Source organism: Plecotus auritus (assembly GCF_963455305.1).
Source record: "Plecotus auritus genome assembly, chromosome: 14".
Lineage (NCBI taxonomy): Eukaryota > Metazoa > Chordata > Mammalia > Chiroptera > Vespertilionidae > Plecotus > Plecotus auritus.
In genome coordinates, this window is record NC_137780.1 from 10850105 (window position 1) to 10874861 (window position 24757).

General features: G+C 44.7%; 1 protein-coding gene across 1 annotated transcript in view; it reads left to right on the forward strand.

Moving 5' to 3' along the window:
• USH2A (usherin) overlaps positions 1–24757 on the forward strand; it is a gene marked incomplete at its 5' end in the record, with an annotated part of 419390 nt that overhangs the window by 301719 nt on the left and 92914 nt on the right. The window contains 7 exons of the mRNA XM_080650916.1: positions 221–389; positions 4279–4500; positions 11084–11307; positions 12773–12980; positions 15006–15203; positions 15726–15880; positions 18502–18700. Coding sequence (XP_080507042.1) covers positions 221–389; positions 4279–4500; positions 11084–11307; positions 12773–12980; positions 15006–15203; positions 15726–15880; positions 18502–18700 — 1375 coding nt within the window. The remainder of the gene's footprint in view (positions 1–220; positions 390–4278; positions 4501–11083; positions 11308–12772; positions 12981–15005; positions 15204–15725; positions 15881–18501; positions 18701–24757) is intronic.

Genomic DNA, 24757 nt, shown 5'->3' on the forward strand with positions numbered 1-24757 from the left:
GCACAAAGCATGGTTGAAGGCTAAAAAGCTACATTATATCAACTAGCATTTAGGACCCAAATGATGCTAGGAAAATGTGTGTTTCGGTGTTTGAATTTTTATCAAACATGTGCTGTATTTGGTCTCCTAGCAATGTCTGTTAGAAAATGATTATGTCACAGGAGGTGTACGATAGTCTTAATTAACTGACATTCCTTTAAACCTGGCTCCCAACCTCCAGGTTTGCTGTGATGGTGTGCTCCATGACGCCCGGCCCGGACACCAGTGCTGTGAGGAGAAGTATGTCCCTTGGACTCTGAATTCAACGGGAGTGTGCTGTGGCGGCCGCATGCACCAGGCACAGCCACACCACCGCTGCTGCTCAGGGTATTACGTTCGAGTTCTGCCAGGTGAGGGTTGTCTCAGGGATACCTGGTCACCCTGGTCACCTCCCCCGAAGAAATGCAATCACTCACACATAGCCAGTGACCGGCTTGAAACATCTTTTCTTTTTTAAGTATATTTTTATTGATTTCAGAAAGGAAGCGAGAGAAGCATCAGTGATGAGAGAGAATCATTGACCAGCTGCCTCCTGCATACCCACTTCCGGGGATTGAGCTGGCAAGCCGGGCATGTGCCCTGACCTGGGGTCGAACCATGACCTCCTGGTTCATAGTTCGATGCTCAACCTGGTTCACTGAGCCACGCTGGCCGGGCACCGTAGCTTTTTAAATGGCTGTTCCAGATATCTGAAAACCTTTTTACTGCTGTTGTCAGTTCCTTCTTTATCCTGGAAAAGCCATTGAGAACAACTTTTTGTTTCCCTGCACCTAACTTGAATGCCTGTGTCTTTAAGAGCCCAGAACTAGAGATGGGAGAAAGAAAAGAAAGGTGCCTGTTTGGATGCCCCAAAAATGCCGAGTGCTCTGAGACATTTAGTTTAACATAAAATCTATGCCAGTTACCTAGTTCATTCGATGCTGTTCAGTGTCCCTTGTGTTCGGTGTACTGATATCCATCCAAGGTGTGTAAAATGAAACATTATCTCACCGAGTATCTCTTGGTGAAACACTGGACCAAAAAGGGAGGTGAAATGATCAAATACGGTGTAAGTTTATTTAAGGCCGAGGTCCTCTATTCTTCACAACCATCCCTTAAAGTTTATAGAAAAATCTGTCTTTGAAGCAGGACTATTATTCTGATTCTCACCAAAAAAAAAAGTGCTTTCATAATTAAATAACTTAATCAACTAGATTTTCCAAGTAAGAAAACAGGATGTGATGGGAATAGAATTTTGTAGATTTCAGTGTCAGCTTCCGTGTACTGCAAACCACAATATGAGCAGCTAATCCTACACTGCCAAAGGCTCTGGGATACATGACCCTGAAGGCGTTTTCAACTATAGTTCCTATCTCCCCTCCCCTGAATAACATATCCTTAAAACTGTAAGTACATAGATGAGAGAGGAATTTTCTGTTGTCCCAGCCTTCAAACCAAAAGACCATCACAGGCTTTGGTCTAAGTTTAGCATAAAAGTACATGGTAGTGTTTTCATTTCTAAGTCGAATTAAAATGTTTGCTGTTATTTGCTATTAACTGTTCAAACTCTGAAAAATATCCTCTATCCCTTAAAATTGATAAAAAATACTTGGTTGCATCTACCACAGCTCTGCACACGTAGGAGACTTCCCATTTCTAACACAGAGTGGCAGATTTCAAGCTAAGACAACAGTCTAGGTTTGTTCTATTTCCAAATAAAATTTGACAGATTTTTCCTAAGAATGGAATACATCCTGGAAGCCCAAAGATTATTTATTAATATTATACAAAACTTTTTAATTTTTAAGACAAGAGCTTTTAAAACCTCCGTGATCTAGATATTGACACAGGCTCACTCAGACCTCACACATTTGGGTATCTACCAGATGGGCCCACATCCTTGTAAATCGTCCCTTTTTCATGGTATTAGAATGTCTGTACCATGATGTCAAGAGAAAAACACACACCATCCTATGGGAACTTCCAAGTGTTTTGCTCCAATCCTGAATCTCAGTGTAACTAAATGAAGAGATTGTACTGTGACCTCTATGCTCAGCCACTGGTCTTTGTTATCTAGTTTAACACTGTTCACATCAAGAAAGAAAGAACACTAACCCCCTAACGATCTTGTATGGCAATGCAATTAAAATGTAATCAGAAATGCCAAGGCTTGTCTGCCTGTTCAAGGCTGGGTGGGTGTGGGCATTTGGATATGTGTAGATGAGTTTGATATTTATAGAGGAGTCTGAAGTATTGGTTAATAATACTTAGTTTATTTTTTCTCACAACTTTCCTTCATAGCACCCACAACAAAGAGCAACAGAGAAAAGAATGCTCATGACACCCCCTCTTTTTTATAAATATGCTAATGACCTCAAGCTAAGTGTTAATGCGGGTCATTCTTTGATAAGACCAACAATTAACAGTTGAGACCATGGGGTAGCTTTTAGAGAGAAAGCATTTTCAAGCCAGTGGTGGAATAGATTCATTTTTGAGAGGTTAATGAGAAGGTGACTGATCTTCGAATCTTAGGTCTAATAGGCCTTTTCTGAGAGGGAAAAATCAGTTTTACTTCTCATTGATGTAATCCACATCTTTTATTCTTCTGTCAGCAACGCAATAAGATTCTGAGGGATTCAGGGAACTATGGCTAAACTATCCAAACCAATTATTTGTTCGACTCAAAAGTGGTTTTTTAAGAAATTTTTGGTTTTCCCCAATACAGACGCGTCTGCTGTGTTTCCTGAGCCCACCCTTCTCCTAAGTGATGTTTAATTACGTGGTGCTGCTGCCCCTGCACCACGTGACACATTGTGCTAAAGGAAGTTCACCAACAAGGGGACACTCTGTTCCTGAGCTATAAGATCTAAGAAATACGGCAGCTACATTTCAGACCAAAGTGAAGAATCCTTTTATGCAGAGAAATATGAGATACAGTAACTACTCTTCATTTCTTCTTCACTGGCCCCGAGTAGTGTTACAGAGATTTCCCCACTGCAAGTGCGAGTGGGGTTCTTGGGGTACCACTGGCATAAGCATTTCCAGAGACCCCCATGGGAGGATGGGAGAGGGTAGAGTCCTTGCCTTCCTATTACACTCCTTATGTGTCTATGCATAGTGAAATAGTGTCCCACATTTTTATATCCTTTTAGTAAGTGATTTGTCTTGCTGTTACTAACCAAGTCTTGGCATTTCTTGACCTCACAAGAAGATGAACTAATGGATACGAATCAGGGAGCTCAGGACTATACATTTGTAAAGCAGCCCCAACTGAAGAAGGTTTGGCAAGTCATTAGGCAGATTGTGTAAGTCTTGTCGGGACCATGGTTTAGGAAGACCTGCCAGGTTGGTCATCAGACTCACATCCCTTGTAAAACATGAAGGAGTACTGTCCCGGGAGAAAGGTGTGTTTGAGAAGGGGCAGTGGAGGAGAGGGGAGAGGGTCTCTTAGAGATCCAGGAAGGAGGAAAGGAAGAAGACAAAGGAGAGGAGGAAATCAGGGTTCAGGGGCAGGAGGGAGGTCAACCCAGAGTGGGGTCATGAGCTAGAAATGAAAGGTGCAGTTTGAATTTCAGATCCAACAAACTGCTCTTAGTCCTCTCTAAGGCATCCTTAAGGGAAAAGTAATATGTTTTGAACTCATTGATTTCAAGATACTAGGAAAAAGATGGTTTTTATCTCCAGTCTCCCAGAACATCCTGTAAAGGGGAATGTGGGTATAACTACAGTAGGGAAATTCAGTGTCTGCCACTGCTCCCCAAAATACTAGTGTGCTGATTTAAATAAAGTATTTTTACCTCCTCTCATTTGATCAACCTTCCCACTGGAAGTATTTTGTTTGGTTAAATAAATACAGTGTGAAATTATAATCATAGCTATTACAAATGTATCAAGAGTTCATTTCTGACCCTACCCGCATTCAAAAAAAAAAAAAAACACAAATTACACTAAACAGCAAAGTATTTGTAGACATACTTTCTCTGTACTGTCCCCGGGTCCACATCTCCAGGTCTGAAGTGCTCCTCTCTTAGGGGCCAGAGGAACTAGATAACCTGTAAGCTGACATGCCGGTAGGTGGGCAGACACAGGTATTTCTGTGTCTTTGATACAAACATGGAGTTGCAGCTCCAAAATGTCAGTGTTCTTTCTAGCAGTTCTCTCAGCCGGTCGGCATCTGCAGGGTGACTGCGCTGCAGTTCCGTTGTGTCAGAGCAGATGTTCTCATCTCACGCGATGCTGGTTCTTGCCCTCCGCTGGCAGGTGAGGTGTGCTGTCCAGATGCACAGCACCACCGGGTCGCCGTGGGCCTGGGTGACGCGTGCTGCGGCCGGATGCCCTACTCCACGGCGGGCGCGCAGGTGTGCTGCGCAGGGAGGCTGCGGGACGGCCACGGCCAGCAGTGCTGCGGGGGACAGCTGGTCAGCAGGGAGGCCCAGTGCTGCGGGGGAGCAGACCGGGGCGTGGCATACAGCCGCCTTCCAGGTGAGGGGCCTCGTCTGCCTTTCAGTAATGGAGCAAATGAGAAGCAGATACAGTGAGAGACAAAATGCAGACACCAGCCAACAACATCCCATGTTCATCATTCACCAAGCTGGGTCCTGTGAGCTTCGTATGCATGAGCACAGTTAATCCTCACAGCAAGCCTAGGGGCTAGGTACTGTTACTCTCTCCATTCTACAGGTGAGGAAGCAGGACCACTTTTTGTCTTTTCTTTCCTTTAAAATATATGTCATATCGACTTCAGAGAGGAAGGGAGAGGAGCAAGAGATGGAAACGTCAATGATGAGAGAGAATCATTGACCAGCTGCCTCCTGCATGGCCCCCACTGGGGATGGAGGCCGCAAAAGGTACCTGCAGTTTCATATGCCCTTTAAGTGCATTCATGAGCCCAAATTTCAGACTCACTTCTCTACTTACTTCCTGTGACACTCTGTGCTAGTCAGATATTTCTTAAGCAAATTGTGACATTCCTCAACTCCTGTGGATCCGATGAGCGCTGGAGTTTCTCATGACAGTCTTCATTTCTGGCCATCACGGTAGACCGAAAGGATGGTATTTTTAAAGAGGAAAAAAAAATCCCTCTTTCTTCTCTTGACCTTCCTGCAGGTTCCACTGGAAATAGACACGTTTCCTATGTCGTTTTCGCTCTCTCCGCTGCCTCTCTCTCCTGTCGCCCCTGATGACTGTGGCCTTAATGACTTTCCAGGATATCCATATGGCTCTCTCTTTATTTCCCCTCCACGTAGCAGCCCCATACCTGCCGCATGAGGCTCTGGATTTCACGATTTCATTCCCAGGCCCGGCCCCTCTCCCTGCCTGGCCTTGTGTTCCTGCCACGAGACCGGGCTGGCTCGTAAAACGTCTCTTTATGTACTTTATTACTTAAACTCTTTTATTCGCCTGCAGGAGCCCTTTAACAAAATCACATTGAATTGACTTTCTCACACCAAATCAAATCTCCCCGGTCCCAGTTCAGTTGTCTTTGTCAATATGTATTTTATAAATGGAGAGAATTAACAGATGCTGTCGGAACAGAAGTGCTGGGGCAGCGTTTATGCTTTTAGTGCTCTCTCCGGGCGGGCGGGCGGCGTAGGAGTCTCCGACAGGCGTCTTGGGATGGAAGCCGTGCCTGCATTTTGGCGGATATGTATTCTTAACCATTTTCCTTGACCATATTTTAAGCCTCTTTATGACTCTCTTTATTCTTAGTGTTTGCTTCTACGATTTTATCATTTCTGCCATTAATCTTGGGTTGAACTTGATTCTATCCTTTCGTGTTAAAAGACGAGAATGAAAGCCCCTCTGTTGGTCACAGGAGGAAAGGGTTTGTGGATGAGTTTGATATTTGATATTGGAGTAAATGAGCCACGGTTGGCGTGGCTCAGTGGTTGAGCATCAACCTATGAACCAGGAGGCCATGGTTTGATTCCTGGTCAGGGCACATGCCTGGATTGCAGGCTTGATCTCCAGTGTGGGGCATGCAGGAGGCAACCGATCAATGATTCTCTCTCATCATTGATGTTTCTTTTCTTTTTAATATATTTTATTGATTTTTTATAGAGAGGAAGGGAGAGGGATAGAGAGAAACATCAATCAGCTGCCTCCTGCACACACCATCCTGCACTGGGGATGTGCCCGCAACCAAGGTACATGCCCTTGACCGGAATCGAACCTGGGACCTTTCAGTCCACAGGCCGGCGCTCTATCCACTGAGCCAAACCGGTTAGGGCTCATCATTGATGTTTCTATCTCTCTCTCCCTCTCCCTTCCTCTCTGAAATCAATAAAAATACATTAAAAACAAAAACAGGACAGGTTTTTCTGTCCGTCGTGGGAAACTGATCACGGGAGACCTTTGGAACCTGTTGCCTTGTTTCTTTTTTTTTTTTTTTTTTGCTTTTTTTTTTTTTTAAATATATATTTTATTGATATTTTACAGAGAGGAAGGGAGAGGGATAGAGAGCTAGAAACATCGATGAGAGAGACATCGATCAGCTGCCTCCTGCACACCTCCCACTGGGGATGTGCCCGCAACCAAGGTACATGCCCTTGACCGGAATCGAACCCGGGACCCTTCAGTCTGCAGGCCGACGCTCTATCCACTGAGCCAAACCGGTTTCGGCACCTGTTGCCTTGTTTCTATTATAAATGTCCCTGCAGCCTTTCTTGGGAAACTCCGAGAAGCTGTTGTGGAAAAGAACACTGAGTTTTCATGCCCCAGACTCAGACCTGAGTAGAATGAATGGCACCGGTATTAGTTACATAAGATGGGATTTGGGGACTTTGCTAAAAAGCGATGTGCAACACAGAACTCTATCTTGGAAGGATGGATAGAAAGAACATTTCTCCCTGCCCCGGTGGCTCAGGTGATTGGAGCATCTACCTTTACACCAAAGGGTTGCAGATTTGGTTCCTGGTCAGGGCACATAGCTAAGGTTGCAGGTTCGATCCCTGGTCAGGGAGCATACGGAAGGCAACTGATAGATGTTTGTCTTTCACATCGTTTTCTCTCTCTCTCCCTTCCTCTCTCTCTCTCTAAAATATCAAAACATATCCTTGGTTGAGAATTAAAAAGAAAAAAGAAGAAAGAATATTTCACAGGAAGATTTCTATGACATAATGAATATTTTGAAAGTATAGTGCGGTATAAATGCTGCAGAATAAGTTGCCACTATTTGGGGGCATTTTTACTCCACCCGCTTCTTCTCATCATTGTGGTGGTAGCCATAGAGCCACCTACTGGTGAAGGCAAGCTTGCATTTATTTTCTTTCAGTCTCTGCCACCAATTTTGTTTGTCCTAAGGACTAATCACAAACTTCTTTTATTTTTTTCATTCCTCTAGGCCAGTGGTCGGCAAACTCATTAGTCAACAGAGCGGCAAACAGCAGCTCGCGAGCCGCAGTTTGCCGACCACTGCTCTAGGCCTAAACTGCATCCCTCACTAAAAGGTGGTTCTCATGCTCAATCCCAGAGTTCCACAATGATTTGTCATATTCTAGAATCATTTTTTAAAAAAAACTATAGTACTGATTTAACCTCAAAAGCATGATTCATAAATGCTGATCTTTTTTTTTTTTTTTTTTTTTTCAGAAAAATGAGCACCTGTTTTGCAGATTTAAGGATTTAGAAATTCATCAGGCCTATATGTTTATGCATGTTTTCATTTTCAGCCCTTGCCATTGAATAAGAATGGATAACATATTGGAAGTAGTTATAATACCAAGAGCCAAAAATTCTTTCCTCCACAGTGTTCTCTAGCTAATACAGTGGAAGCTTTCCATTGGCTATTTACGCAGTTTGGAAAGATACTCATTGGCTACACATGCTTTCTAATCTCAGAAGTAAACATCTAATATTTTAATAACTTGCTCAAAGAGACTCTCCACCTTTGTACAGATTAAATGGAGAGCCTCTAGATAAAAAGAAAACAAACAAAAAAACAATAGATCAGCCCATCAGTGGTCCACGGCCTGTTTTTGTTTTTCTTTGTGTTACTCAAAATCGTGCGTTCTGTGTGCCAAAGGTCAAAAGTCAAGTGCCACATGTGATCAGTTAGGTAGGAGGTCAAAAGCGATGGCAGTGCAGTTTTGGGAGATGGTCCCACTCGGAACCCGAGCTCATTCATGCTGACGTGATGCACCCTGGGACTTTCTCCCGAGCCCGCTCTGGAACATCTGCTCTCCCTAAGTGAGTTAGTGCGCGTCAGACGTCTTTATGTCAGGAGAGCGCGGTGATGGATGCCGGCTTCGGGAAAGGCTGCATAAAAATCTGGTGTGCCGTTCTGGCCATTAAGTGAAATTACTATTTAAATTAATGGCTCTGTCACAGTTTATCTGTGCAAAGAATGAACGCTGATTAGGGTATTAAGTAATTAGCAATTTATCACCCTGGAACAAGGTTGATAATAATTAAAGAAGTAATGGTTTACCAAAGGAACTAGAAAGGGAGTCACTTCTTGTTATGGGGGTGAAATCTAGGCTGGAAATTTTAATTCAGGGAAACTAACATGAAACTCTTGGTGAAAGAAAGCATCTCTCGCTCTCTTTTTATTTTTTTTTTCCCGATGTAAAAACTGTTCATTAGCGGGATTTTAGTTGGCCTGTCAAAAGTCCCTCAGAGCGATCCGATGACTGCTCAGGAGTTTGGAATTGGGTCAGCGTCTGCATTTTGATTTTCTGCATAAAGCATGGTGAAACCGTAAAGTGATCTGGATGGGGGGGGCGGGGGGCGTGGGTTATTCTGCTCCCTAAGGGGCCAGTTTTTAGAATTTGAGAATTTGATGGCTCTTTAACATGAAAACGAAGTATTTTAAGAAAACGGCCAGAGAAAAAAATAATAGTAAAGAATCCAAGGTGGCATTTAAATGTCTGATCTCAGGGCATCAGAAATACATCCAAATAATACAAAACCTGAAGTTGTGGGGTTTGTTGTGTGTGTGTGTGTGATTTTATCCATCATAATCAAGACTCAGACTGCAATGATAGCCCTGCTGTGTGCATATATTCGAGAGGACTTTTCCTGGAAATGTTAAAACAACCAAAATTATTAACAAAGCACCAGAGAAAAACAGTTAACTTTTAAACCCATGACTTTGAGCAGTTACATCAGAACATGTTAAAACTCAGTTATGCTCAATGGATGTCGTTAACTGTGAATACAAATGCAAGTAATTGGAGATATTTTTAAAGTTGAAGGACAGTGGGAGAGTTCTTTGAAGTTATGCGTGGGTAAGCATCCTTCTTAAGGCACATGCCAAGCCAGTGTCTAGATTCAGTGATTAAAAAACAATAACAAAAAGCCTCTTAAAACTGGTTGGTCTGTTATTAGGAGTATCTTTCATGGCACGTGTGTTTGTACAAGGCCAGGTTAAACACATCAGGAACCCATGGCACTTTGAAGTTGAGGTTCTTTATGTTACCAGTCGGGACTAATAATAAAACCCTAATTAAAATAAATCACCTCATTGTGCTACTATATAAATGGATATATGTCACTCTATAATATGATCACTCTGTGGCGTAGAGTACAGGCACCTTTATTTCCAGCTTAATCGGACTCTGGAGTACTGTTTGTTTATTCAGGCTTTATTGTTGTCTAAATTTTTGCCATATCTCTTCTATGGTTCCATCTCAATGCGGTGAACAGAGTTGGTGAAACTGGATTGGGTGGGGGAGAGGGGTCCCTTTGGTCTCACAGGCACACGTGTCCTTCATGGATGCCGAGGTCAGTGATGCTGCCTCCAAGGTCCTTCTGCCACTGCCCCCACCCTCTGACGCAGGTCCAGTGATGGTTCACCTAATCGGTGAGCATGCTCAGTGGGTACAACTCTGTGTCATGAAGAAAGAACGGTTCTGCTGTGGCTGGAGTCCCAGGAAGCAAATATTCGGACCCTAGACAGAGCCAGGCAGCAACTTAGCAGACTCAGGCGGCCACGTCTCCAGTTCCACAGAGGCCGCCTCTCCCCTCTGTGTGGCCTCTTGTCCCCGAGCACTAGGGTGGCCGCTCCTCCCTGAGAATTCCGGAGTGTCCTCTGTGTCCCTCCGTTTTAAGTACAGTGGCACCTCATTTCTCGAACTTCATTCGTTCCAGAAGGTGTTCGAAAACCAGATCATTATTTCCCACTAGAGGCCCGATGCACGAAATTCGAGCCAGAGTGGGCCTTCCTTCCCCCGCTGCCGGCACCGGCTTCCCTGCAGCACCCGGGACCCGGGCTTCCCTCGCAGCCCCGGCTTTGTCTGGAAGGTCGTTTGGAAGGACATTTGATCTAATGAGTATATTATGCTTTTATTATTATAGATTATTATAAATTGGAAATAATGTAAGTTGGATGAATCTCTTCCAGACCCCCAAGTGATTCCCTGTTTTAACCTTCCTCCTATAAAGTACATGTCTATTGTACTGTTTAATCTATAAATAAACACTTTAAAAACAAAAAGGGCATGAAATGTACATGAAAACAACAATAAAGGAAAGGAAATGTAAGGAATGAAAATTCAACACTAATAAGCAGCAACAAAAGCAAAAAAACAAAACCAAAAAAAAACAACAACCATGAAACTATTCACAGCCCAGTATCCTGCGACGTTAACAGTGGTAAACTGACTCAGATTTGCGCCTTCTCTCCTTTGTCGCCTGAGAGGCACGTGACCGATCCCACAGGCGTCAGCTGGAAAGGGTTGTCAGGGTGAACTGTTCGGGAGGGGAGACGTTCGAGAAACGAGGTGCCACTGTACCCTTCCTTCTGCCAGAACATTTGATCATCAGAAAAAGGGCAGACACCTGGTCTCTTGTTTACGGAGCTTGGAGAAGTTGGCCCCATGAGTGACCCGGAATCCTTGCTCCTGCGTGTCCTTTAGCTAATGCGCATCCAGTGCTTCTGGTGAAAAAAGACCACTCACTGCAGTTGACATCCCCTTGGCAGGGCCACGCCCCCGTACCGTAAGTGTCGCACCCTCTCAGCCTCTGCCAGGGCCTGACGGTCTTCTCCCACACTCCACAGCCCCCTGTGCGGCCTCCCCTCCCCTTTCCTAAACTTCATCTCATCTCTAACCTCTCGCTGTTGCAGGCATGTCCTGCTGCGGGCAGGATTATGTGAGTGTGGCAGAGATCACGTGCTGCTCGGCCTCCAGCGGGGCCTCGAAGCCACACGTTCGGAAGGACGGCCGGGTGCCAGTGAAATGCTGCGAGACCGCGCTTATCCCAGGGAGCCAGGCCTGCTGCGGCGGAGTTGGATACGACCCCCTGGAATATGTCTGCTCCGACCAGGCTTCCACCGGAACCAGGACGACGGTAAGGGACGGAAAACCTCTCAGAGGCACGGACTGGAGGACGGAGAGAGAAATACATTGCTCGTGGCTATTGTTCTAGAATGGGAATGTCCAAACTGCTGTGTGCATTATTCATGTCCGCATTGCATCCATATTAACACCCAGTGAGCTCGCTGTGATGGATGCCCTTGCAGCGAATTCTAAGGGAATTAATAATGCTGAGCTAGCTGTCCTCTGGGAGCCTTACCCAGAGCTTCCGGTCAGGGCAGGACTGAAACTCCTGTGTGCCCAGAAGAGCCTGGGCCTGGCGTGCTGCCATCTCACGCCCGTGGGTGCCATGGAGGGAAACACAGGGAGATTCTGGCTGCTTCCCTAGGCCCTCAACCCGAACCCACCACTTTTCTTTGATCCAGCAAATTCACTTAGTTACAAACAACTGTAAACCTACTTTTGCCCCACCCTGTATTGACTTGTATATATCCCTGTAAAATCTGGAAGGATGAAATATTTTATAAGATTAAAACATATTAGTGTTTAGCAAAATATATTAAAAAATCTAGAGATTCATCAGAGACAAGGCTTACAAGTATCCTATATAATAAATGCAAATCAACCGAACTGTGGAACAGCCAGTCACAATGACGCACACTGACCACCTGGGGGCAGACGCTCAATGCAGGAGCTGCCCCCTGGTGGTCAGTGTGCTCCCACAGGGGGAGCGCCGCTCAGCCAGAAGCCGGGCTCACGGCTGGTGAGCGCAGCAATGGTGGAGGGAGCCTCTCCCGCCTCCGCAGCAGTGCTAAGGACGTCCGACTGACAGCTTAGGTCCACTCCCCCCAAGGGCTCCCAGACTGCAAGAGGGCGCAGGCCGGGCTGAAGGACACCCCCCCCCCCCGCACGATTTCATGCACCGGGCCTCTGGTAAGTAAGTATAATGGTAGTTCATGAACTACGTAGATTTTCACTTAGATGGGATACTTCTTACAGATCATACTTTCCCAACAGCTTAGGAGGTGCAGATCCTCAAATACCACATTTCTTATTTTCTCAAAAACTCCACTAGGAAAGTGTCAAAGTAACAATAGTAAAATAACAACGACTGTTATGAATGATAGTGGATCTACTGAGCATAAGGCATTCCCAGGCGCCCTTTGAGTCCCACAACAAAACTGCTACATTTAATTTCCATTTTCTCGCTGAAGAAGCTGAGGCTTGGAGAGTCTAGGTCACTTGCTCAAGGTCACAGAGCTAGAGGCTTGTTCAACTGGATCTTGAATCCAAATTTGTGTCATTTCAACATAAATGCTCTCTCTAGCACACAAACTGCCTTCACTTCTCCTTTTTGTTCATTTTGAGAGATTCATTCATGAACTTGATGGAAGAAAATGTCATTACAAGTTGTAGAACTTGACCCCATGTCTGCCTAAATGAAATAGTAAAGTCCTCTCCCCTCTCCCGCTCTCCTCCACCCCCACCGCCTGGCCTAGGACACCCCGGAAGCATGCGGCACTATCTGTCCAGTGTCTGCGGCGGCCACAGCACATTGCGGCCGGTGTGACTTCAACTTCACCAGCCACGTTTGCACAGTGATCAGAGGGTCTCGCAGCTCCACGGAGAAGACATCTGTGGAAGAAGCGTGCTCCTCCGCGGAAGAGCTGGTGCACACGGGAAGCGCAGACACGTTCTCCTTTACAGGTAACAGGAAGGATGCACTGCCCACGGCACGCGAGGGGTTGTGAGAAGCTGTGACGTGCAGGTTGCTTTCACTCTGACATCATCTTCTTCCTCAATCTAATAGCAGTTCATTCCGTCACCCTGTGGGCCAGCGAGTCACAGGGTCCTTAAAGGCACAATCTGGATTTGTTCAAAGTTAGCAGTTTAAATATTTTTAAGTTTAACTCTAAACAAGGATGCAGGCTATTTTAAAGTAAACCTGTAGAGAATAAGGAACAAAGAAATAAATAGTTTACCTTTATACAGCAAGGTGTAGATGTTAAATGACATGCTATGATACGCATTTTTAGTTATGGGATGACACTCTATGATATGCATTTTTGAAGGATTACTATGTTAGCTAGAAGTGATTGAAGACAAACATGTCCGGGGCAGTTAAGCAATTAACGAGTAAATATTGAACATTTATATCCCCCCAAACAAAACCCTCTGTTATTAGAAGACTAACCCCATATAACATACAAAATGATCTTGAGATACAAAGTTAAAGTTAAAAAAAAAAAAAGGAAATTCTGCCAAAGGGAAAAAGAGCTCTGAGAAAGAGATTATTAAGGAAAAGGAACATTTCAACAAATGATTCCTTTTGTGCGAAGTAATCAAGAATGCTTTAATGGACTAGAAGCATCTCTGAAAGACTGACCCTCACAGGAAAATAAAGGAATAAGGGCAAGAGATGAAAGGGTAAAAAAGAGAAGAAGGAAACATTGTAGAAGAAAAAAATGAGGAACTGAAATGAGAAATGGACTTGAAGGGTGGGAAATAACAGCTAGGATCAAGAGAGAGGTTAATCTCTGAGCAAAGAGCTTCAAAAGCACAGGGACCATCTGTGAGTGAGTGGATGGGGTGGGCACCTCAGCCCCTAGTCAGGGATCCAGATTCCTCCCATTTCGTGGCTCATGGTGCTCGGGGTGCTGCCCTTGTCCACACGCTGCAGCCTGAGATACCATTTCCTAGTTTTAACCCATAAGCAGGGGACAAGACCAGCAATGGAAGGCGGTGACTTCCTCTTTAGAAAGTGATGCACAAGGAGCCCATATCACTTCCATGCCCTTCCCTTGTTGAGATCTCAGTCATGTGACCACACCAAACGGCAAAGAACACTGGGAAATGCAGTCTCTGACCAGAATGGAAGGGAAATCTGCAGACCTCTGGTGGTCATCACAGGTAACGAGGGGTGGACACCATCTTCCCAGAGAAAATGGGGACAGAAGATAATCCCTTATGTTTGATGGCAATTGACCTTTTATGAAGTTCTTCCATATAATTTAATTGTATTTCATGTTCGTGCTAATTCTGTAAGGTAGGCAGGGCAGGGTTAATTGTTCAAGATCTAAGAAGAATGTGGTCAAACAAGCCACGTGGATGGACTGAAAATGAATCTCGTGTAGGCGTGGCGCTAGAGCAGGTGGCCGGCTGGATTAGGTGGCTGGTTTGGGGTCTGTCTCAGTTTTGGTTTGGTGGGAGAGGAGAGGACACAGTCACTTTTCTTCACTAACCACCATACGCTCGCCTCCGAGTCCTGCATCTCATAACAGCTGCGTTATAATCCATAGGATGATCTAATTAAGTGATAGTAACACCATAAGAATTGGTGGCATTTATAATGATGAGACTCTAAAAGAAGGTTGGCAAGCCCGCCCCCTGCAGGAGTGGAGGGAGCATGAACTTAGGAAGCAGCGACATCCAATGGACATCAGTCGAGGGCTTTTCTTTTCGAATCATTTCTTTGACGTGCCCACATTCCTCTGGTCAGAAAAGGTGAATCCTGTTCTGTGCCATTCCATATCTCTGCATCTATGAGACATGGAAGATATTTTTTATGATTCATAGAATCAAGACATTAGAGTTTTCTTTCCAGGGAGAGGATTAGAGCATTAAGCCTTAAAAAAAAAAAAAAAACGTTTAAATGTTTTGCTATTCATTTGCAAAATGATGGTAAACTAAATTTTTTTAAAAACTTCTACCGTTCAATGTCTGTCTCTCTAGATGCGAACCTGGAGCCCTATACGACATATGAGTATAGGATTTCGGCTTGGAATGGCTACGGACGAGGACTCAGCGAAGCTGTTAGAGCCAGCACGAAAGAAGACGTGCCTCAGGGAGTGAGTCCCCCGCAGTGGATCAGAAGGGACCATCCTGAAGATGGAATAGTCCTAACCTGGGAGAAACCCATACAACCGAATGGTACTAAGCTGCTTTTAGACAGAAATACCGTAGTTCCATAAACCCATGAGCACATTGAAATGTGTGTAATCTACATGTAATTGGCATGCATCTAACCCCTAAAAAGTATTTCCTGATCAAGTGGACTTGAGGTTTGTGCCAACTAGTCATTCCTTTTGTGGAATAGCCCACATGCATTGTGAGCCCCCAATTTTTTTTCTTGAATCCCAGCCTTTACCTGGGTTGCTATGACAAATCAGGTTATGGGAAGGCAAAATAGTTTTAATATTGAAAGTAGATTTGTTTGCTAGTGAGGGGAAATAAGCATAAATGACTCTGATTAGCTATGTCAAGAATCCATCTCCTCCCTAAGAGTGCGTATAATTAAGAACGCTTTGCTCATAGCAATGTGATAGCAAATGGAAATTAAATACATAATGCCATAGCATCCCATTTGTTCCGAACTCTTAAGGCATGTACGTTGTTTGTAAATGGTTACAAGGTTATGATGCTCAAATACAAGCATTTCTCTGTCTCCTTTAGGTCATATCATTTACTACATTCTTCTCCGAAACGGAGTGGAATATTTTCGGGGAAGGTCATTGACCTTCTCTGATACAACGGGAATTCAGCCTTTTCAGGAATATTCATACCAGCTGAAAGCTTGCACGGTTGCAGGCTGTGCCCCCAGTAGCGAGGTAAGGGGAGTTTGCCTCACCCCTAGGTGACGTTATCCACTGCGAAGACCATCTAATGTCTAGGTCAAGAGTGATTTGCCCAGCGATAGAATACAGTGTTTCTCTCTATGTTGTGTTGAGGGTGTTCAGTTGCATTTCAATTGGGTACTAATACTTATGCCTCTCAAACTAGAGATCACTGGAAGAAAGATTTATCCAAATATCAGTGTTTCATAAATAAATAAGAATACTTGAGTTCATATATCCGTTTTATCACGCTTCTACCAACTCTTTTTTAATTTTTTTAAGATATATTTTTATTGATTTCAGAGAGGAAGGGAGAGAGGGAGAGATAGAAACATCAATGATGAGAGAGAATCATCGATAGGCTGCCTCCACACTGGGGACCGAACCCACAACCTGGGCATGTGCCCCGACCGGGAATTGAACCGTGACCCCCTGGTTCATAGGTTGACACTCAACCACTGAGCCACGCCAGCCGGGCCCACTAACTATTTTTAGATGTTCTTCTATAAATCCATGGTAATTCCCAAACCAATATTCAGTTTAGGGGGGTTTCTATTTAAATAGAATTTTTAAAAAGCTCTTGGAAAACAAAAGTTAAAAAAATAAAGAAAAAGAAGAGCAAAAGAAGCCTAGCATAGAAAATAAAATGTGTGTAAGGGTTCTGCAACAACCTTGCCAAGAAATACTGTAGTCCTGAACTCGGGCAGAGGGGTCAGGATGGCGACTCTCAGAAAGACACAGCAGGTGTCAGAGGGTAAGAGAGACGGGACTTAGTGGTCACCTGTATGCAGAGAAATGAGAGGAGTGAGTCCTGGGTACTTCCAAGGTATGTGGCTGGAAAAGCGTGTGGGTCACAGTGCCATCGTGCAAGCAAAGAAAAAATCAAAAGAGGAAGAAGTGAAACATTAAGATTAAAGTTTGGATAGTTTTTAAATATGTATTTAAGAGAAGGAGCCAACAGCAGAGTGATGGGAAAAAATATTATTTGGTCCTTTATGCGAAAATAACGAGTAAGAAGCAGGATTAAGAAGGGAGTGGATGGCTCAATGGTGGAGCATGGACTTATGAACCAGGAGGTCATGGTTCAGTTCCCGGTCAGGGCACATTCCCTGATTGCAGGCTCGATCCCTAGCAGGGGGCACGCAGGAGGCAGCCAATCAATGATTCTTTCTCATCATTTATGTTCCTCTCTCTCTCCTCCTTTCCTCTCTGAAATTACACACACACACACACACACACACACACTGTATATAGGACTGGAGTTTGCTAGAAAGATGTATGAGGGATATCAAAGCAAGGAGTGTTTGACTGTGGTCCAAGCAGAAGACCATAGGTGATGAGCATTGGGGAATGCTGTGAGTGAAATGAAGGCAGAAAACCCCACCCAGGGGCTGGGAGAGACAAACCCTCCAGGAGACAATAAAGAGCCATAATCACAGAGGACGCCCAGGAGAAAACAGACTCACACATGGCAGCTCCGGTCCGTACATGTTGTTCAGTCTTTAGAGGCACAGCCTCCTCAGACCCTGCATGAGAACTGTCCAAGTCACACATTCAGCCAGACTGGGTTCAGCTCTACAGTCCACAGACCCTTGCAGAAACCTGTCGCCCTGGGGCAGATGGCAGCTGACCGTCCCAATCAGAAATCAGGGCCTGAGCAGTCCAAGCAAAGCCCATGCTGTCTGCACAGGCACAGCTCATGCTTACCACTGCCCCCCACCCCCCAAAAACGGTTAAAAGGTAAAATCAGAGTAAATTCTGTGAAAAACAGCACACAAATGCAACCCCTTTTCTCCCCAAGTCATATTTCGACAACGGTGCAAATAACTGGCTGATTTGTTCTTTTTCTTCTCACTTGGTCCTTTCCTAGAACACTGGGGCAGACACTGTAGTGTCATCCCGGGGATCACAGGAAGCCTGGAAGACAAAGGTCTGCCCATGTACACTGTTCAAAGCATGTCATATGCAAGCGAGTTCAGATGTGGCTTTTGGCTCCATGTTTACTGGTGCTTAACATGTACAAAATCAGGCTGTTAAAATGCAGAGACACTCCTGGGCCATATGGGAGAGAGTTACCAAGAGTCCTCCAGGCTGACAGTCTCCAGCCAGGTCTCACTTGTGTAAATGGAGGGCTGCTCTCTGCCGTCAGGATGGCTGTAGAGCCTGGTTGTGATAAATGGTAGCCTAAGACTTAGGGAATGTGTTCAAGGTTGGATTTTATTGTTTCGATAGGATGGGAGGGAAGGAATCAAAGAAAGAGGGTGCCCTTCTCCAACCCCCTACTCGTGATGTGCCAGGCCAGGCGACACCATTTTAAAACCTTCCAGCCGGTGTGGCTCAGTGGTTGAGCATCGACCTATAAACCAGGAACGGTTCCATTCCCGGTCAGGGCACATGCCTGGGTTGTATGCTCGATCCTGGGTGTGGGGTGTGCAGGAGGAAGCCGACCAATGATTCTCTCTCCTCATTGATGTTTCATCTCTCTCTCCTTTTCCCTTTCTCTCTGAACTCAATAGAAAACACATGTATTTAACACAAAAGGGACATTCTGAGGGTGGGAGTACCTAGTGCACCCCTGGTGCAGTGATAAATGGCTGTTTGACTCCGTGTTTCAGGTGGCTGTCCCTCCCACCCAAGGAGCCCCGCAGAGCGTGCTGCCACCGAGGATCACAGCGCCCGGGGCCGACGCCCTGCACTTGAGCTGGGATGCCCCTGAGAAACCAAATGGCGTCATTAAGGAGTACCAGCTCCAGCAGGTTGGGAAAGGGCTCATCCACACGGATACCACCGACAGGAGGGAACATACGGTCACAGGTAAAAATCTACCGGAAGCGTCTGTCCTTGTGGTTGGGGGGCCGAGCATCCCAGGGGTGTGTGTGTGATAGATGAGGTCACTTCGAAAGGACGTGTTCTCTTGACATATGGTCAGATCCCGCTTACCCACACTAATAGAAGGAGCCACACTGGCAGCAATAAACCACAACAGCAGATCACTTCAGAAATAATTTCTGTTTGGCTTTAATATGCATTATGTGTAGGGTTTTTGCATCAGTATTCACTTTTTATTCCTCCCCCCGCCTCCAGACAAACAGAAAGATGCATTTTCATTCCCCAAGGTAATGGGACGAAGGTAGCCAAGAAAGCATAGAAAGCACAAGCGGGGGGGGGTGGAAATCAACAAGAGGACAACATGTATCTACCACGTCAGTAATTAATACACAGAATAGTTGACAGTTGACTGGTTGTGACAACTTGTTATTAACATCAATTAATAAGTGCATTATTTTTATTGTTTATTATAACAGTTTATAATTAGCTTTGATAGTATAATAACAGTGCGGTATAACAGTATAATGTTAGATAATTACTGGTAGTGATTATAATAATAATGAACATGTTGAGTTTGAATGTCACTTCTGTAGGAGAGAAGGCTTTCCTGAGGTCCCCAGTCTAGCTGTGGCTTTCCAAACATACCACCACATCACCTGCGTTCCATTTTTTCATAGACTTGGTCACTGTCTGATATTTTCGTTGGTTTTCTCTTTGTCCTTTTATGTCTCTTCCCGCTGGAATGTAAGCTGTAGGAGAGCTTCATCCACCAGGTCTTCCGTTTGGTCCATTTGTGCTATTTTAGATCAATTTAGAGAACACGTCACTTGGGGGATACAGCCCTAAAGAGATAGTTTTCTGTTGAAAGAGCAAATAAACCTCATTCAGCAAAACCTGACCAAGTTCATAGCCACCCAGGTGTAGCCCTAGAGGACAGGAAAGGTGCTAGGTAGGCATTCGATGACCTAAACCCTGAGATCTATGGAGTGCAGATGCATTTGATCTGCCAGGCAAATTCAGCACCATGGATAGCGGACCAACCACGTTGAACACAGAAGTGTTTTATATGAGTATATGAGTGACTGTTTTATTGAGGTCACGGAATGAACTCAAATAAGCAACTGTATTTCACAGTTCATCTCAAAGGTTTGACGAAGAGCTGCCTGGATCCCCTGGGATGAATGCTTTCATTTTCTCATCATTTCCCAAACCCCAGCATTCCCCGGGTATCAGTGCAACACGGACGGAGTTGTACCTGTAGTCATCCTGGAGCCTGAAATCTAGGTCCTGCGAAGCAACAGCAGGGGAGCGAGCGCTGTGCCCCAGCCCCATTGTCTCTGTGCTTATTTTTAATTACCACCAAGCTTTGGAAACATGATCCCTTAAATGCTTTGTGGGAATAGCGGCGAGTGCACTCCTCACGTGCGATCCATAAATTGCTTATAATCCTCTCAAGATGTTAAAAAAAGCATTAAGTAATTGAAGACAGGAAGTCCTCAGTTAATTATTTAGAGGTGTTATCAATGCTCTAAGTAAACGGTCGCGTTTTCTGCTATCTCACTGAGCTGGATTCCGCAGGGACGAGGGAGCAGCGCCATCATCTTCTCATATTCGCTAATGCAAACAGCACATGGCAGCTTGTCAATAACCGGCCTCTTCATATCACCGGTTACGAAACACGGCCGCCGGCCAGCACCGAACGATCGGGATGTCGGCGACGGCATTGTTTCATTCTGGGTTACCTCCACTTAGACGGGGGCCCTCCTCACGTCAGCATTGGGGTGGACGCAGGGGAAGGGGATTAACGAAATAATTAGGGCCACGGAGGACAAAATGAATTAATCATGTTTTTTTTAGTGGCAGACAGGATAAGGGCTTATGTGTCTCTTAACTCTCGGGGAAATGTTTTCTTTAAAAAACTCATTAAAAGTTGCTCCACATTGCATTTCACTTAAAAGGGAAGGCACACCAGCACGAAGTTAGCAAGGAGAGGTGTTTGCCTTCCGCCCGCATCCTCTAGGAAGCTAATGAAAGCTCCCTGTGCTGAAAGAGCGTGCACAGTGCTCCTTGCTAGTATAGCAGAGAGGACCTACACACGGGCAGACACATTTCCTGCATCGCTTCGTGGGAAAAGAGAACATAGTTTGACCATCCATATCACAAAAGAGGGACATTCTGTACAGTGAGATTTTACATTTGGATAAGTCTGTATGCCTCCATAGTATCTATCCTACATTCTGCTGACATAGTGTTTGTTAGACTTGGTTGCCATATCCTTTTCTCTGGTTTCTGCTCCTCAACGAGTAGATAAAGCTGCTTAAGGAGAGAGACAATAGCTTCCCGTCTGCCCTTGTCTCACCTGGCTGGGATGGGTACCTGTCACACCACTTAACACTCATGAAGTGATCAAAATACTTGTCAAGGGAATAAATGTTGAGTAGCAAACTAGCATCTGAATACCTGTGTTTCATCTTTATTAGATAAAAAGTGAGACCATCAAGCACATCTAAATCTCAGGCAGAAGGACGTCGTAATATGCAAGGCCCAGGGCATAATGAAATGAGGGGTCCCTTGTTCAAAAATCATTAAGCATTTCAAGCCCAGCTGGCGTGGCTCAGTGGCTGAGCATCGACCAATGAACCAGGAGGTAACGTTTCCGGTTCAATTCCTGGTCAGGGCATAAGCCAGAGTTGCGGACTCAATCCGCAGTTGGGAGCATGCAGGAGGCAGCTTTTTCATCATTGATGTTTCTCTCTCTCTTCTTCTCTCTTCCTGTCAGAAATTAATAAAAATGTAAAGATAGGCATGGCTAGTGTGGCTCAGTGGTTGAGCATCGACCCATGACCCAGGAGGTGCTAAGGCAGGTCATTTATCTACAAGGTTACAATACTGATGACCACCCGACAAAAACTTTCTAGAGCCTCCCAGGCCTCTCAGCACGTGAATTCGTCAGTAACCAAGTTGGTAGAGGCACTTGTGGCATTTCATAGTCCTCAGGGCTATTTGGTCGTTCTTTTGAATGTGACAGGTGTCACCGCAACATACCTGGATGCCTGCTTTGAAGTAGTGCTGGCTGTCCAACATTATAATAGAAAAAATGCCTTTTCCTGGCAGTTTATCTGGAGATTAAACCTTAGAAACAAGCTGTTTCTTATAGAGTATGTCAAATGTAACTTCCACGGGCCTGGGTTTTGTTTCCCAAATCATACCTTTATGATCCATAGGCAGACTTTTTGTGATATTTCAGAGATACCACCTTCTCTCACATTGGCCTGTATCCCATTTTAACACACATTTACTCTTAAAGGTAACGTTACTTGGAAGTGTACTAGTAATGTGTGTGGCTATTTTATGCATCTTTCCTTTAAAATTAGAGCACATGGTTCCCTGTGGGGAAATCCGTGTAATTTGCAGACATAGTAATCGGCACTGTGATGCAAGTGTTAAATGCCTGGCTCTTCTCCATGCATTTGCCTTTCTCTTCAACGGCTGTTTCCTGCTCTTTTGATTCAGTGCTGAGCGCTTGAGTGATGTTTTCTTTTCTCCTTCTCTTCGACTTCAGGATTAAGTTACAGTCTAAGCGGTTCCTTGGAGATCTCTCTTTATTTCCGTCTTCTCATCCTGATCAATTCATGAGTACTTTTCAGTCGGTGTGCCCTTTTCATTGCCTGTTGCTGATACTTCATACATATCTAATTTTAAGGGCTACCAATAGAGACTTACTGAAAATGACAGCAAATTCCCTTTGAAATGTGTTGGTTTTATTGAGTTGTACGGAGGCATCCATAGAGAAGGTCGTCTCATTCATGGAAATCATCTCCGTCTGATGGCAGCAGATACTTGCCTTACGGGGTATTTGAGCCAAGCCCGTTAGTCATCCAGTCCTCTAGCAATATGAAAAATGCAGGACCTAAGTATGGAATGTGGGGAGTTACACACTCAGAGATCACCTTCTCTCCCATTGGTCTGTAGCCCGTATAAGCAAGTCTGCACTGTCATGCCCTCATAGCCCACACGTTGTAATGGAGCACTTTTGTATGCTTGTCTTCTTTAAACAATATTTCACGAACAATGAACATTTAAAATAGGCACTATTAGGAAGAAATTATTTTTATAGACCTCAAAATACCATCCCTACTCTCAAACTGCTTCCATTCTAAGTGAGGAGTAAGCTACTCAGATGAAATGGTGTGACAAGGGTCAAGACCCCCCTTTTTCAGTGAAGGCAGTACCTGGGGGACATCACCAGGCAAACGCAGCTTTTGCCCCTGCAGTCCCTGACCTTCCTTCTCGGATGTTTCCTTCCATTTCTTTTTTGAGCACTGTGTTTTATCATCTCGCACATTTTCCCGTCAGCTTTTATCAAACATCATGGCTTGGGTATGACTTGGATCTTTCATCACATTCCTCATCTGCAAATCAGCTAAATATCAAAATTGTCCAAATCCTCCATCACAACCAGATAGAAGATTGCAGTCGAATAAGCATCTGCATCTTTCCATTGAACTGATAAGGAAACGTGAAGGGCGGGGATGCTGATGCCTGGAGCAGCTCCTGCCACGGCACATCCTCGCTTTAGCAGAGAAGCCAGCTCTGATCCTCAGTGAACCAGTTAGTCCGTGGTCTCACTCATGTAGCGAGCGCCTCTGTTGTGCTGGTCCCTCTTTGGAGGGGGCCGTGGTGGGTAAACCAGTGTCCTTGTTCTTTCAGAGCTTATAGAGGGGTTGACGAACAACAAACAAACAGACATATAACAAAATAACAGGTAATGTTGAAGGCTAGGAAGGAAGATAGTAATCTGATGAAAAGTGTTGGGTGTAGAGGGTCAAAATCTTTAAAGATGTAGCATTTGAACAAGTTTGTGTGAAGTTAGATTGACACATGGATGTCTTCTGGAGGAAGAGTCACCCCATGCAAAGGACAAAGTATGTGAAAATGTCGTTCAGAGGTCACGTGAAAGTAGTGATCATCTGATGCCTGTTATAACTAAGCCCCATTATTTGACGTACAAACTAAGTCTATTAAAAAAATAAGTTTTGGCAACATTTTAATTTTTCCCAGAATCAAAACAGGCAAGATTAGACTCAGCATACATCTTGTTGAATGCTTCTGCGTCTTAAGGCTGCTTCTGCCAACATGAAGTGTTGTTGAAGTAACCTGTTTCACCTTCTCAACAGTCTTAGGAGCTACATGCTACCAGGTAGATTTCCCATTTTACAGACCAGTAGATCAAGGTAAAGAAAAGCCAAATTACTTTCCAAGGTCACCAGCCAGGAAGTGGTAAAGTCTAACAACATAGAACTTGTGTTGTAAATGTCTAAATACCAAAAAAAAAAAAAAAGTAATAAGCACTGTCCCCTCATCAAATTATGTTTATGTGTAAAGACAAAACAAACACCCCCCGCCCCCGCCCAAAACACTACAGCAGTAAGTGATGAGATGGTCAACTGTCTCATGGTGAAGAAGTACAAAGCTTAAAAAAGGAGAGTTAGTTGGTGTTAATATTAGCTGAATATGGCTCAGGCTAAAAAAAACATTGACTCTAGCATTCTTTTTTTATTTTTTTCTGCTATTCATGTAAGAAGCAATTGCAGAAACTGGGATGGTTAGCCCAGAGAAGAGGCGACTCGGGCGGGGGGCGGGGGGGGGGGCGGGATTTGAGAACTGTCCACAAATATTTGAAGAACTGTCATGTGGAAAAGAAATTAGATTTGTTCTGTACGTCCCTAGGGCTGGAAGTGATCGAAAGAGTTCACCACAGTCTAAGGCAGGACTTTTAAACAAAACAACTCTGGAGCTCTAAGCGCGGGCTGGGCTCCTCGAGAGAAAGAGGGCTCCTGCCACCTGGGCAGGGCGGCCTCGCCAATGGCCTGTGGTACAGGGGAATCGAGAGAGAGGTGGATGGCTGGGTTCCATGAATAAACCTCGTCGAAGGCTGAGAGTTTCTTATTTCATCAGTGATTAATGAAGTTTCTATTAATACTGAACTGCTTATGAAGCTCCCATCTTCCTTAAAGGGTGTTTTCTGCTCTTAAAAAAATT